The sequence below is a fragment of the Emys orbicularis genome, chromosome 2 (genome assembly GCF_028017835.1).
Source record: "Emys orbicularis isolate rEmyOrb1 chromosome 2, rEmyOrb1.hap1, whole genome shotgun sequence".
Taxonomy (NCBI): domain Eukaryota; kingdom Metazoa; phylum Chordata; order Testudines; family Emydidae; genus Emys; species Emys orbicularis.
In genome coordinates, this window is record NC_088684.1 from 44,178,074 (window position 1) to 44,191,788 (window position 13,715).

Genomic DNA, 13,715 nt, shown 5'->3' on the forward strand with positions numbered 1-13,715 from the left:
GATGGTAAATTTAGCCATTTTTATGTCATATGCACGTCTGAGTTCCTTGTCACTAACATCTTGAGCAAGTGCTGACTCTGGCCCTGATTCAGTAAAGCAATTAAATGTGCTTAAATGCTTTGCTGAATCAGGGCCTCAGTAACAGGAGGTCTTTAGTTATGTCTCCTCATTTGGTTTTCAGGACAGAGAAATCCCTTTGTTTTAATATACACCTCTACCTCAATATAATGCTGTCCTCGGGAGCCAAAAAAATCTTACCACGTTATAGGTGAAACCACGTTATATGGAACTTGCTTTGATCCACCGGAGTGCGCAGCCCCACCCCCCCAGAGCACTGCTTTACCGCATTATATCCGAATTGGTGTTATATCGGGTAGCGTTATATCGAGGTAGAGGGGTGTAGTATGTTTTCAAGTTCAGATCACTTATCCTCTTCTATGTCTTTTATCAATATGTAACATTCCCTACAGAGAAACATGAATTTATACACAATAACAATAATAATAATAATAGCAAAGAAAAAGAAACAATATAAAAATATCAGAAAACATTTTGACCAGGAAGCATAAAATCCAGTAACAGATCTACTTGAATATAAGTAATTGGAAAAGAGAAATCCTCTCCCCATTTTTCTACAGCTTCAATGAGGCATGTGTCTAATCTGGTTTCCTAACGGTTAGCCAATTTCCATATATTTTAAGGAAAATATCTCCTAACTGTGGTTTAGCACATTTCATGGAGTCTCTTATCTCCATTTTATTCTCTCAAGAGCTAGCCAAAAAAGGCCCAAACCCAACTTACATTGGCTGTGGTTAGCATTCCAACCTCCTCTGTCATTTTGTTCCCCTAAGTAGTAATATTCAACTGTTCATGTCATCTTTAAACTATCACACAGCTGCAGATTCCAGACATAGCACAGGCTCCACAAAATACAGGTAATATAATACTGACCTGATCACCACATGAAGTGATGTGTGGTTATCCCTATATTATGGAAATTAAATGAGGGAACACATTAAGTCTCTCTGCTCTAGTTTAATGGATGCAGTGCAGGATTTATCAACAAGTACAGCTGAAATCCTGTAATTTCCCCTGTTCCTCTGAAACTGGTCTTTCTTGTTCCCCCTAAGGAAAGTTAGTGCTCATTAAATGTAGTTCAAGTGTGGCCTTGTACATCTGTGAGATACACACCCTTGGCACCACAGGAACTTTCTAGAAGGCAGTGCCTGTTGGGGTTGTACAAGTGCTATTTCCCAGCACTGAATATTTGGAGGAGAGGCTATAAAAAAAGCTGTGCAGACTCAACCTCCTCATTTTCTTCCACTAAACCTTGGAAACAGAACTCCAAGAAAGATGGGAAGGTGAGTGGATATTGTGAATATGCATAGGCAAGAGTCTCAAATAATGATAGCTCCTGATGAGTAACCTTGCTTTTCCTTCAGAAAATGGCTTCTGAAAATTCCCCACTTCAGGCAGTTTAACAAGCAATACAATCACCAACTATGCCGAGAGGCATTCTAATTAAACAAGGACTGCTGGCCAGTATCAGACCTAGATGTCAAATCATAAAGAATACTGTGTAAACGTGTACACAGCTCCAAGTAGCAACCCTTCAGATACCTAAGACCTCTTACAAAGGCATGCCACTGAAGAACAACCCTCATGACCCAAGGTATTGTCACCCTGGCTAACGCACAGCAACTATCTCCCATACCATCACAATTCTCACCCTCACACCTCTCTGTTGTAAACTCCAATTTAGAGTGTGAACCCCAAGGGCAGGGACATGCCAATTTAGTTGTTTGAATAGCACCCTGCACATTTATAGTGAAATAAATATGAAGTCAAAGAGATCAAGCTGATACCATTGTAAAAGATACTTTTTTCCATTGGTTCCATGAACTCCATGCCAATAATTCGTTCAAGCAGCAACTTGTCCTTTACAATATAATCCATATCTTTATGAACCTACAAGAGGAAAAAAAAACAAAAAAGACCCCTAATACTTAGCTCTGGGATCCTCAGGGTAAAAAATGCTAGAAGTGCACTTTACAAAAGGTGGAGAATAACTACTTAAAATAGTAGTATGAATTAAAAGACTACTGTCCACTCTGTTTACTCCTGAGGGAATTCTGAGCCAAACAATTAAAAATTCTGCACACAATATTTTAAAATTCTGCAAATTTTATTTGTCAATAAATAGATGTGGAGGCTCCAGCATAGCAGCGGGGAACAGAAGCCAATGGCTGCACGGAGGTGAGAGATCACCCTGCAACTCGTCCCCAGGACACCAACTGAGTGGTGAGGCTGCACCTGACCCTGACACAGCACAAGGGCCACGCCTGCCCCAGTCCGTGCTGGAACCTCCATATTTATTTATTGCCTCAAGAGTAGCAAGTGAAGCAACTCACCAGGGTGAGCAAAACTGTGCCAGGCACACCAGGTGTGGGCAGCCAGGCTCAGTGCGGCAGGATACAAGTATGGAGGGACTTAGTGTGGGGGGATCCAGGTGTGGGTGAGAGGGTTCTGTGTGGGCCAATCTGAGTGCTGGCAGCTCAGTGGGGGAAGGTCTGGGTGCAGAGGGCATCTGGATGCATAGGGGCTCGTTGGGGGGTTTCTGGGTGCAGGGGCAATGGGACTCTGCAGGCGGCTCCAGGTGAATGTAGCTGGGATTCACGGGGGGTGTTTCTGAGTGTGTGGACATGGGGCATGGTGGGGGGGAATCTGGGGAGCTCAGCAGGGGGGTCTGAGTGCTGGGAGAGTGGAGATCTGGGTGGAGCTGGTTGGGGCTCAGAGGGGTTGGGATTCAGGTGCGGGGGGCTCGTGGGATGGTCCAAGTGTATAGGGGGTAGGGCTCATCGGGTGGGGGTTTGAGTGCAGGGGGCGGTCTGGGTGCAGGGATGGGGGTCCAGATGCAGGAGGGTTGGGCAGACAGGGAAGCAGCTCCCCACACAGTGACCCCTCCCCCCGCAGCTGAGGAGTGATGGGGGCAGGAAGTGGGGGGGAGGTGCAGAGCCAGAGGAGGTTTCTGGGGGTAGGTCTGACCCGGCCCTGGCCCAGCCGCTCCGTGCAGGGGAAGTGTCCTTTTCCCCCACCCCCAGCCTCGCTGGGACTAGCAGCTGAGCCCGGCTCAGGGTAGGACCCCCCCAGCCGGGATGATGCTGGCAAGGGCTGGATACAGGAGTAGGGGGTTCAGGGGGTGGGGATGGTCTGGGCGCAGGGGGGCTCCGGGTGCAGGGAACTCAGCGGGAGAGACTGGATATTGGGGGTTCCGGATGCATCGGGAGTGGGTCTGACCTGGCATTGGCTGGGGTGTCCTCAACCCCACCATAGTGATTTACCTCTCTGCCTGTTGCTCTAAGGGGCGCGTAACCACTCTTGTGGCTTTCCTTTGCTTCCCCGCCAGAAACTCATTTTTCTGCGGAGAAGCAAAAAAATTTGCATGGGCCATGAATTCTGCCCCCAGGAGTATCTGTTATACAATAAATTCATACTATCTAGGGAATTGATGTAAGTGAAAAGTGTGTTGGCATTACTGGGCCGTACAGTTATTTTTTGCCTTCTACAAAGTAGTATTATAGTAACAATACAATCTCCAATGACCAGTCTCTAACCTTACATCCCAAAATCTCAATCTAAATCACAATCTCTCATCTCTCACACTTTCATTCTATTTAGCCTGATAAATAAAGTCTGTATACGTACATGGTCAATAAAGGAGCCAAGAAATTTGTTCATGGTATGGTATGCCTTAGTACTCTGTTCAAAAGTAGTTGCAGATGAATCTAAAAGTCTAGCAGGACCATGTTTCTGAAAAATATTATGATGTGAACATTAATTTAAAGACTGCACACATTCTTGGTCTGTCATGTTTTAAATATAAACATAGCAAAATGCCAGTGTAAAAAATATCATACATACCCTTGTTAGGGTTTCATGAATCCTGTCATACTGCTGTCTCATCTTGCCTGAAATGGAAATCTGAAATGTCTGGCCATCTGTGTTGGGTAATAAACCTCTTTGACTACACAAATTTTCCTGCACAATTGAAACATAAAGTAGCATAAAGAAATGGAAATATGCATGTACAAGCCAGAAAAGTCAAGAGTTGTTCCATCTCTCCTTTCTCATGCAAGTACAGAAGGTTAGATATATCTGAATATTTGAATCCTTTGGCACTGTTAAGTCTATGATAACAAAAGTATTTTAGGACAAGAACCCCTGATCCCAGTTGTTGGGAGGATATTTCCTACCTTAGACCAGCACACAGTTTGTTAGTTTTAGAACATCTTTGATCTTCACACACACACACACACACACACACACACACACACACACACTTACTTCACTTACTGTTAGGCATTTACAATTTATTCAGTTATTTTCCCTTATTTTTTTGCTTTCCCTCACCCTCCTCCTTTAAATTCCCAACTCTTTCCATCTTTTCCTTTGTTCCTACTTAAAAAACAACCCCCCCCCCAAAAAAAAAAACCTAACAGCAAAGGAGGAAAGACTGATGTTTCAAAAACTGATGTTCCCACAGAATGAAAATGCTTCTCTCTAAATTACTTTAAATTAAGCTATTAAACTGGGGAGGAGATAATCAATTTAAAGGGAACTTTTTAGGGATAAAAAAAACCTACATTTCAAAATTAAGTTTTTCCTTATCTTATTTACTAAAATGTCAAAGTTCTTTGTATCTTTATGATACTCACCTTTTCTCCCTACTTCATCCTGCAGTGATGCAGGAAAACTGAAATTTAATGACAAGTCACTAATATCAAATTAACTTCACTGCAGGATTAAGCAGATCCATATTTTATGATGAGGGTGAAAACATCTATTCAAGCTGATTTCTACAATAAATTAGTAATGCCACCAGAGAGCTGCATTTGGAATTGAAGAATGCCAACAGAATAAACTGTTTTCTGTACAAGTGTTTTTCAGATTTGCCTCTTTATGAAGGTTTCTTAGTTGACACCTCTTTACAGAGTGTTAAGAGAGTCTAAAATCTGCAGTATCAAAACAACAGTATCTAACTACATGAGAAAAAATTCGTATTTTAGAAAGACAGAACTTTCGATAACCCAGGGAATCAGTCTTTGAAGTAGAACAACTAATAAGCGATTGCTATTCCAGGACCAACCCTTACAATTCTTCCTTCTCTCCATAAGGAGAGAACAAACTCAGAGTCCAATATGGCACACAACTGTGCACCTGTAATGCACCAAACTATCTACATTCAGTTACAAAAAAGGGAATCAAAAGACATATATTTGTATTTTCTTTGCATACCGCTTCTCTCTTTAGGTTCATATTCATTTCTTCCATATTGGTATCTGCGTGTCCATGCACAGACCGACCATGGATATAATACCCAAAGCATCTGTGTGACAAGAGAAATACCGAAATCTAAAAAAACAAAAAGGGGAAAATAGTTTATTTAATACATGGATTCAAAACTAAACAGTTACTAATGGATACCAGCAGAGCCAGCTCTACTACTTGGATAAAATAGGTCCTAAAATACCAAAATGTGTGTGTCAGAAAAATGTTTAGTAATGATTTATGTGCAATACATATAATTCAATTTACCTAGGGCCACAAAACCCCTTTTGCCAGTCCTAGAGTTCAGATTATTACCAGCAAGTGTCACTAGCTGTTCTGCTGAGTAGAAAAATCTAAGTCAAGGACTTTGGGGGGGGAAAAAAACAACAAACAAACACTATAGCTTTTATCCTAATAAAAAAAATTCAAAAGGCATTCAGTGAAGTAGAATAAATAAGTTCAATGGTTTCAGTTCAACTCCTAGCAAGCTATGTATAACAGAAATCTACTCAGTAAGGAACATCACTTGTCTGTCATACTAAATATGGTTTCTTAAAGCTATCTGGGTCACCTCCATGCAATAGACTTTAGTTTAGCTCTCCAGCCTAACTTACACAACAGACCTGGGTTCAGGTCTTTAATTCCACAGGGTAACAAAATCCAGAAGCTTTGTGGAAGTGGTAGGTTTAGCCCGGGAGGGCTCAAACAGAAAAAATGCTGAATGATGTTCAAAAACCACACTTTTTTCTGGTCAAATAAATGAGCTGTATTGACTGGTTCTGGTTGTGTTCTACCTTGGTTGATAAGAGGATAGCTACAAAGTCTCAAGGGTGGGAATTTAAACTGGAAGAAATCTGGGGTGGATCCAGATGGCAATCAGTAAGTGGGGTTACAAGAGAAAGATGACATCAGTAAGGGGTATTTAAATTAGAGTAAAGGAAATCAATGGATAACCAAAAGTAGCAAGTAGAAACTGTAACCATGAACATATTAAAACAGAGAAGCTTCTAAGAGGAAAAAGCTATAATACAAACAAATAGTAAGGCCTACAATAAATGGACTGCATGCCTTCCTTCTATCCTGATTTGTTATTGCTTCATTCTCAAATAAAAGCATGAAGAATTAGTCATATGCCTATATGGAGTTACATGCCTGAAACCCTGTATGATGTTTATGACAGTTTACTCTTTAGAGCCTAACCCAGGGGTAGGCAACCTATGGCACGGGTGCCGAAGGCGGCACGCGAGCTGATTTTCAGTGACACTCACACTGCCTGGGTCCTGGCCATCGGTCCAAGGGGCTCTGCATTTTAATTTAATTTTAAATGAAGCTTCTTAAACATTTTAAAAACCTTATTTACTTTACATACAACAATAGTTTCGTTATATATTATAGAGACTTATAGAAAGAGACCTTCTAAAAACGTTAAAATGTATTATGGGCACGTAATACCTTAAATTTAAAACCTTAAATTAGAGTTAATAAATGAAGACTCGGCACACCACTTCTGAAAGGTTGCCGACCCCTGGCCTAACCCATATTACAGGCAATTTGAAGCCTTCTTGTACACCACAGCAAGAACCCCAAGCCTCCTGAGGACGCACACAACGGTAAAGAACATTAGCTTTGGATATTAGCTAATACAACATTATATTTAAAGCTAAAAAAAAAAATGGAACCTCTTAATAATTTCTAATATATTAATCAATTTTAAAAGATAACAATTACAGTGATGAAATCAAAATTACTTACATTGCTCATAGAGCACAAATCAACAAATTGTCTTATCTTATCTTCTACAAATCTCTCATAAAATACAGCAAAGAATATGATCTGAAACAAACCAGATTTTTATTTATTAGTTCATCAGCTTTGACTTTCTTTTCTTAACTATAGTACAGCTAACTTTAAATGCAGCAGTCGCAAATGACAAACTGCAGGAATTGTCAGCTTCACATTGGGCTCAGTAAAACCTGGCTGCCCTTTCTAAGTCTCTCCTCCAAGGAGGAGAGTTTCAGCAATCACTTTAAAGGCTTGGTTTAAAATTTGAGGACACTCCATGACTATTTAAAAACAAAATAAAGTAGATAAGGGAAGACTTCTCAGAAAGGAAATTCAAGATGGTGACTGAAAGGTAAGATCTTATGTAAGCCATGAGATCCCTTGTGACTTGGACAAAATTTTGAAGTGATGACATGCTAAATAAGCTATAGGTCCTGATTCAGCAAAACACTTAAACAGACACTTATAGCTTTGCTGAAAGAGAAGTTACTGATGTCCTTCAAGTTAAGTGATTTGGTCAACTAGGGTCATAATGATGATTCAGAGTTACATATTTCAGAGCTGTACCTGTAACATGGCAATGACTAGCCAGAGGACAGTAGACACACCAAATCTCAGAATGCGGCTCCAGGGAGCTATGTAACTCTCACTGCTTCTTGTAAGACTCGAAGAAGAATCCATTAATGCCAGGTTTGAAAATCCAACAACCTGAAGAGAGATTAAAGAAAACGCTTATTCTTAAATCAGGCACCTATACATAATACAGCAATGAATAGCATCACTGAAAAAAAATCTGTTATTTTCATTCTAATTTCCTCTTCTAGAGAGTTTCAGTAAATAATAAAAATTAATATAAAGCAGGGACTGGGAAAGCAGGGTCTACTAGGGACAGTGAGTGCACAACACATGGTGAGCTTTAGAAATCACACTCCTCTAATGGGAATTGCTGCTCTGTGTTGACATGCCCTAATAGTAGATTTTTTGGATTCACATAATGGACTATAGCAATGGCATATAAAGCTCCATACCAAAACACTGGTTTCTTCCTTTAAGGCAACTTTTCCAGATAAATCTTTGAAGGTTGCCTCCCATTGCTGTAGGGATTGCAAACATCAAAATTGGTGTTCAATTTTGTATATCAAATGGTATATCAAAATTTGATTTAAAAATACCTCCAAAAAGAAAAGAACTGCAAGGACTTGAAAGAGTGGATTTATCTTCCTCACAGTCTGAATTTCATTCCATTCATTTGCTATAAAATATGTCCTCCATATGCTCACAGGTGCAGCAGCACTTTTTATGCCACCTTCACCTAGAAAGAATACAAAGAGTAAAGCTTTCAAAATGTTATTCTTTGAGAAAGTAATGTCTGAATTTAAGTGAAGTTATACAAACAAGAATGCTTTCAGTTACCTTCAACAGCTTTAAGGATTTTGCCTTTAGGACGCTCCCAGTCAATAAAGAAAACATCTACAGTAAGTTGCGAAAATAGCTTATGCAAAAATTGCAGAGCCTAAGAAAATCATACAATGAAATGTAAATAAAAATAAACTTGCAGTAGCATTTATGAAAAGATAAAAAGTCATAACAAACAGCTACTCTTCCTTTAATGTAACAAAACTATGAATAATACTCCCAACTGTACACGAGGTTGTAACTTCATTATGAAGTTCTGGTGCCATCATAAATTAATTTGTAAAGCATTTGCAATTTTTAAAGAGTTACGTATTATTATAAATCATCAGTACAGCTCCTCTATGGGACCTCATACTTAATTGGTACAATAGTGATATGTGCAATGTCTAGTGTTATCAAGAAAATGTAAGCAATGTAAAATGCATGACAAAAATTGACTTGTTCCAGTCGCCTTACTAGGGAGGAAAAGTTGATGGGCATATTACTATTTTTAGTACAAAACAGTATCCGGCATAATTAAAATACTTTCCCCATGTAGGGAAACCACTAAATTCTGAAGTCTACAAACAATTTGCCACTCTACAAAGGGAGCGTTTAATGAATTGTACTCGATGGTTAGGAACGTTTTTTGGCCATGATTTAATATAGTGATGTTTATTCTTCTCTTTAGAATTCAATGTTTTGGTTTCTGATACTGTTTTGACTGTTATTTTACTCAAGTCCCTTTCCACCTGGTACTCTTAAATGAATATGAAAGACTTCCAATAGGTGATTATTCATATGATTTCCTTCAAAAGACAGGAAAAAGCAATTTTTAAGGAAAAATTATTTTGCCCCAAAGGATAAAACTTTAAATAATTCTTCCATAGTTTAATAAAATATAATATTCAAGATATTTGTAAACAGGCATAATGAAAAACAACATCCATTAAAATGTCATGATTGCCATTAGAGCAAAACATCTACCTTTAGAGCAAAAGCACATCCTACATATGTAACAAAATCCTCTTCTTGAGATGGAAGTGGTAAAAGAACTGAGACAAACTGCTGTGCCTGTAAGTGAAGAGCTACAATTAAATAATATAGACTGCATGTGTAATATCATACTAAATACCAGAGTTGGTTGAAAAACAGTGAACATTTTTGGAATAGATGTTGTTGAAATTTCTCATGTAGTAATTTTGAATTTTTAAAAGATTTTGACTAACTTTATTAAATACACTGCAGGCACTATGAAGTCTCAAGGGAGGGGAAGAGGTGAACACAAACATTAGTCACAAAACACAGAGTATTATGTATATAACTTGCCTTGACAGTCTGACAGAAATGGCAAAAAAAGGAAAATAAAGTTGTGTGTAAAAATATGAATGCAATGTATTTACTCAGAAAATAATATCTGTATCACAAATCTGAAAATTCTACTTACTTTGAAGAAAATAAGCCAGTAAAGCCCTGTTCCCACTGTGATGATAAAGAAAACGTTGGCAAGGTCTCCAGCATAAAACAGCAAGAACTTCAAAACTGTCTGTAATTATAACAGTGTATTACATAGAGCTCTAAAACAGGAAAATTACTTTATATATGTATATATATACACACTGTAATACATAATATGTTATATAGTTCAGTTGTAGCTAATACTATAGTTGAAAATTGGTTTCCATTACAATCTGTTTTCATACCTGCAAGTCAATTATAGGGCTCCCTATCCGCCTCTTCCAGCCAGCAGTCTTCAGAAGAGACCATAAAACTGACAGTCCACCAAGCACACCCAATGCAATCTAAAGAGAATGAAAACAAATTGTTTGCAGATTTGTTTTGTCTTTTTTATATAAAAAATTAACAAATACGCTGACAGATTAAGGGAGGCAAGACTTACATCTGTCTGAATTTGAGTCTCTGATTGGTTCATTTCATAATTAACGGAGAAGGAAACCTAAACATTAGGATACAAAAAGTAAATAAATACATATAACAAACTAACTTAATTCAGCTGCTACAACCAGTGTTCCAGCTATCCTCATAATGGTGTACATCCTTCACATTCCCCAGAAAAATTACTGAGTGCTTGATATTGCTCCTTCATCAACATGAATCAAGGATAATTTCACTGAAGTAGACTGAGTTACACTGATGTAAGGGAAAAAAAGCAAGCCCTTAATAATTAGTTTGCTCAGTCACAGATGATTTTCCATCAATGTAAAGGAAACCAAAAACATTAAAGGATCTAAAATAGCTCTCCTCAGACTGTACACCTGCTCTTAAAAAAAAAATTGACTGAGGTCAAAAGAATATGTAAAGAAGATAGTAAATCTTTGTCCTGTGATTTCAGACTGAATCTCCCTAAGTTTAGCTTTGTGACTTTTGGAAGATCTAAAGTCTAGAAGTAGGTGGAAATGGATAGCACATTCAATTGGATAAAAGATTGAGGCTAGTGACTATTGCCTGGGTTTCTGAAAACATGTGTGGCTGCTGCCAAGAGAACCAATATGGTCACTTTAACTGGATTTGAGACTAAAAATATTTAGCTGCAGGAAGACAAGAGTTCATAAAAGGCAGAATGTACTTTCGTAAGTGATTTTGTTGACAGAGCAGACCTTATGTCAAATTTGTCTAAATGGGAGAGTGCTCCATCACAACTGACAGACGAGGGGACAAAATTTTAGGTGCATCAGGCCCCCCCAATTATTTTATTTTTTTTAAACTTTCTCTACTTTCTGGTGTCAGATGATTTGGCCCACCCTACTGTTCCTGTCACTTCCAGCTGATTCCAAATGGCTTTTCTAAAGTCAGTTTTCTTGTCTGATGGGAGGCACTGTTTTACACACACACACACACACACACACACACTTCTTCTCTCTTATTTTTCTACACGTGCGGTCTTCCACTTCTTTTCCGTCATGCCACTCCAGACTGAGCAGCTCTAGCATTCAGCGCAGTGAACACTTTCAGCACCAAATACTTCCAAACAGAAGCCTATCAGTATCAGAGGCCTGAGTTGCTGAGAAGGGTTCATACGAAGAAAGAATAGAAGGATATTTTGATATCAGCAGTTTGTGAATGTTTATTCACTGTAGAACAGCTATTCTACTACATGAAATCTCACTTTTTAAATTCTTTAATGCATAGTCATCTATTGCAAGTGACATAATACTAAAAGAAAAGACACTGCACTGTAGGTTTTTGATCTTTTACCAATACTTGAATTTGATTAAGCAAGAACACTCATGCCATATTTGCTTCCTGTTAATGCATGGATTTTAGAGGGAAATATGCCATTTCTTGATCAAAATATTATATTTAGTTCACAAGAGTTGCTTTTTCTTGCAATTCTTCATAAATATGTTTCTATTTTTTAATTTGTACTTCAGCATGCTATACCACTATAAAGCAAATACACAATCTTAGATGACTTGTTTTTTTATAGACGGTTCAAATAAGGGAAGTGGAAGAGGAAAACATTTTCAACTGTTTTGTTTTTAAAATGTATTATATTTTATTGATATATACTATCTTAATACTGAACAGGTTACAAATTCTGCTTATTTCATCTTTAAATTTGTAAAGTGCAAACTCAAATGTAAGTGTCAAAGAACTGTGAGCACCCCTGATAATTCTGTCCTGTTAGGACAACGACAGAGAAGAACTCACCATCACACTCTGGGTATCTGGGTTTTGGACAAGAACATCCTTGTAGGCAATGGTAATTAGAGGGGGATAGATAGTTCCTCTCTGAGTACTGGGAATAAGACGAATACTGCAGAAATAGAAATAAAAAATATTTTTAGCTAGAAAACACAAACTGACTGGAAAGTAAAATACTAAATATAAAACAAAAAAAATCTTATCAATAAAATTGGATTTAGAAATAACACTATATCGCAATTAAAAAGTGACTGGAATACAAAGGTGTACTTTCACCCTCTCTACAAAAAAAAAGTTTACCATAGTAACTGATTCTTCAAGGTGATTTTTCATATGGATATGCTCTTAACACTCAAGCTTAGAATCTTCTAGATAGCCACTTACCCCTGCCTTTTAGAATTCTGAGAGTACACAAGCGGGAGTAACCCCACATTGCCTTTCAGTTTCTTCCCTTAATTCAGGGGACTCTGAAGAAGTGGGGAAGGTATGGGAGGAAGTGTTGATTCCATATGGGCAATCATCTAAGATAACGTACTAAATGTGGTTAAGTAACCATTTTTTCCTTTCAAAACTTGCCCCACTCTTAACAGATTAACAAGCAGTTAATCTCCAAGAGATTGGTCCAGAGGTCGTAGTTAAAAGCAACTGCAAGACTGCTCTTTCAGATTGGGCATGAGATCTAGAGGCAAAAGTTGACAAAATAATGTTACATAAGAACCTATACACCTCCAAGCAGCACGCTTCCATAGTTCACTGACAGACACAATGCACATATATTTAATAGAGGCTGCCTTAGATCTATTTGAATGTTAGGGGTATGGAACAGCTTCCATACAAGGAGAGATTAAAAAGACTGGAATTGTTCATCTTAGAAAAGTGACGACTAAGGGGGGGATATGATAGAGGTCTATAAAATCATGAATGGTATGGAGAAAGTGAATAGGGAAGTGTTATTTACCCCTTCACATACCACAAGAACTAGGGGTTACCCAATTAAATTAATCAGAAGCATGTTAAAAACAAACAAAAGGAAGTACTTCTTCACACAATGCACAGTCAGCCTATGGAACTCTTTGCCATGGGATGTTGTGAAAGTCAAAAGTATAACTGGGTTCAGAAAAAAATTAGATAAGTTCATTGAGGATAGGTCCATCAATGGCTAATGGGGACGCAACCCCATGCTCCAGGTGTCCTAAACCTTCAACTGCCAGAAGCTGGAACTGGACAGAGAATGGATCACTCAAAATTGCCCTGTTCTGTTCATTCCCTCAGAAGCATCTGGCAATGACCACTCTCAGAAGACAGGATACTAGATTAACCATTGGTCTGACCCAGTATGGGTGTCCTTATGTCTTCTGGTATGCATAGGTAGCTGAATGTCTCCCAGCTCATAGCAATTATGCAGTCTGATCAATCTAGACAGTCTTTGAGTTGAGTCCTACCTTCACATGCCACAACATGTCTGGGAAACCTGGGGAGAGGTTTGGCTCAATATAGATAACAAATGTAAGCCCCCCATAACATCTAAAATATTGGAGCATGAC

At 38.5% G+C, this 13,715-nt stretch overlaps 1 protein-coding gene across 1 annotated transcript in view; it reads right to left on the reverse strand.

Moving 5' to 3' along the window:
* Positions 1 to 13,715, reverse strand: part of TMEM67 (transmembrane protein 67) — a 42,001-nt gene that overhangs the window by 1,731 nt on the left and 26,555 nt on the right. The window contains exons 14-26 of the mRNA XM_065399149.1: positions 12,178 to 12,283; positions 10,406 to 10,462; positions 10,209 to 10,307; positions 9,953 to 10,051; positions 9,493 to 9,579; positions 8,524 to 8,623; positions 8,283 to 8,422; positions 7,678 to 7,818; positions 7,081 to 7,161; positions 5,296 to 5,412; positions 3,922 to 4,038; positions 3,706 to 3,810; positions 1,866 to 1,968 (exon numbers count right to left, since the gene is read on the reverse strand). Coding sequence (XP_065255221.1) covers positions 1,866 to 1,968; positions 3,706 to 3,810; positions 3,922 to 4,038; positions 5,296 to 5,412; positions 7,081 to 7,161; positions 7,678 to 7,818; positions 8,283 to 8,422; positions 8,524 to 8,623; positions 9,493 to 9,579; positions 9,953 to 10,051; positions 10,209 to 10,307; positions 10,406 to 10,462; positions 12,178 to 12,283 — 1,352 coding nt within the window. The remainder of the gene's footprint in view (positions 1 to 1,865; positions 1,969 to 3,705; positions 3,811 to 3,921; positions 4,039 to 5,295; positions 5,413 to 7,080; positions 7,162 to 7,677; positions 7,819 to 8,282; positions 8,423 to 8,523; positions 8,624 to 9,492; positions 9,580 to 9,952; positions 10,052 to 10,208; positions 10,308 to 10,405; positions 10,463 to 12,177; positions 12,284 to 13,715) is intronic.